The sequence below is a fragment of the Cyprinodon variegatus genome, unplaced genomic scaffold, assembly GCF_000732505.1.
Source record: "Cyprinodon variegatus isolate N-32 unplaced genomic scaffold, C_variegatus-1.0 Scaffold931, whole genome shotgun sequence".
Lineage (NCBI taxonomy): Eukaryota > Metazoa > Chordata > Actinopteri > Cyprinodontiformes > Cyprinodontidae > Cyprinodon > Cyprinodon variegatus.
The window spans coordinates 196,503-198,074 of NW_015151384.1; the positions used below are offsets into that span (position 1 = coordinate 196,503).

General features: G+C 43.8%; 1 protein-coding gene across 3 annotated transcripts in view; it reads left to right on the forward strand.

The window, feature by feature from the left end:
• Positions 1-1,572, forward strand: part of LOC107100027 (single-minded homolog 2-like) — a 19,395-nt gene that overhangs the window by 12,457 nt on the left and 5,366 nt on the right. For all 3 annotated transcript variants that reach the window (XM_015398364.1, XM_015398365.1, XM_015398366.1), the window contains exon 5: positions 814-899. In XM_015398364.1, the coding sequence (XP_015253850.1) occupies positions 814-899 (86 nt within the window). The remainder of the gene's footprint in view (positions 1-813; positions 900-1,572) is intronic.

Genomic DNA, 1,572 nt, shown 5'->3' on the forward strand with positions numbered 1-1,572 from the left:
AGGCTGAGATAAGGCTGAGACCCTTAGAGGCTGATACCTTTAGAGGCAGAGACCTTTAGAGGCTGAGAAAAGGGATTGGCCTTTAGAGGCCAAGACAAGGCAGAGACCTCTAGAAGCCGAGACAAGGCCAAGACCTTAAGAGGCTGAGATAAGGCGGAGACCCTTAGAGGCCGATACCTTTAGAGGCAGAGACCTTTAGAGGCCGAGAAAAGGGATTGACCTTTAGAGGCCGAGACAAGGCAGAGACCTCTAGAAGCCAAGACAAGGCCAAGACCTTAAGAGGCTGAGAAAAGGCTGAGACCCTTAGAGGCCGATACCTTTAGAGGCAGAGACCTTTAGAGGCAGAGAAAAGGGATAGACCTTTAGAGACCGAGTCAAGGCCGAGACCTTTAGAGGCAGAGACTTTTAGAGGCTGAGACAAGGCAGAGACCTTTAGAGTCTGATAAAAGGGATAGACCTTTAGAGACCGAGTCAAGGCTGAGACCTTTAGAGGCAGAGACTTTTAGAGGCTGAGACAAGGCAGAGACCTTTAGAGGCAGATAAAAGGGATAGACCTTTAGAGACTGAGTCAAGGCCGAGAACTGTAGAGGCCAAGATCTTAAGAGGGCGAGACCGAGACAACACCATATGAGGTCCTGGTCCTGTCTCGGCTTCTAAAGGTCTCAATACTCCTTGATCTCGGTTGATGTGGTCTTGATTCCAACACTAAATAATATGAGTAAAAGTATAAAAAGAAAACTTTCCTACAGAATATAAACAAAGTCTTGTATCAACAACACGTGACTAAATCTGGATATTTATACTCCTGAACAGAATATGAAATTGAGCGATCCTTCTTTTTGAGGATGAAATGCGTCCTTGCAAAAAGGAATGCTGGGTTAACCTATGGAGGCTATAAGGTATGTACAGCTTGCTTTCTGTTCCTACAGTTTGAGATTTTCTCACAGCACCACTAGGCCTGGTTGCATGAAATTATTTTACCCCTATCTAGTTCTTTATCTATGACAACAAAAGTGTTTCAGTTTTAACAACCATAATCAAACCAAATACAACATGTTCAGGTTTTTCAAATTCGGATATCCAAATAGCATCAGAATACCAGAAGAAAGTAAACCAAACTCCAGCGCTGTCTGTTATATGGAACAGAGCAGATTTGGAACATGGGCCCAGGTCCTCCAAACTGGGTAGCTTAACTAAGACATTTCCCAGCTGCAGGTTCACTCAATGAATCAAACACCCTTCCGCCCAGTTACTTATTTACTAAACTGCTATCAGGTTTTGGGTCACAGGTCCAAAAAGGAAACCAGACCTTCTCCGCTTCCACTGTGGAATCATTATTAGGAATCTGCAAACGCTTTCAAACAGTCGAATATACACTTCATAATAAGAGTATCTTTGGTCTTCTGCTGAGTTGAGTCATTCAATGCTCAAACTACCTCAGACACTTTTCAATTGAGGTGGTTCTCCAAGCCCACACCTGATGATGGTACTCCAAACGCTCCATTCCTCATCACTGGAGTACAAGAAAGGATTCTGGCAGACAGAAAAAGTTGTGCTTTGGTTGTACTTCAT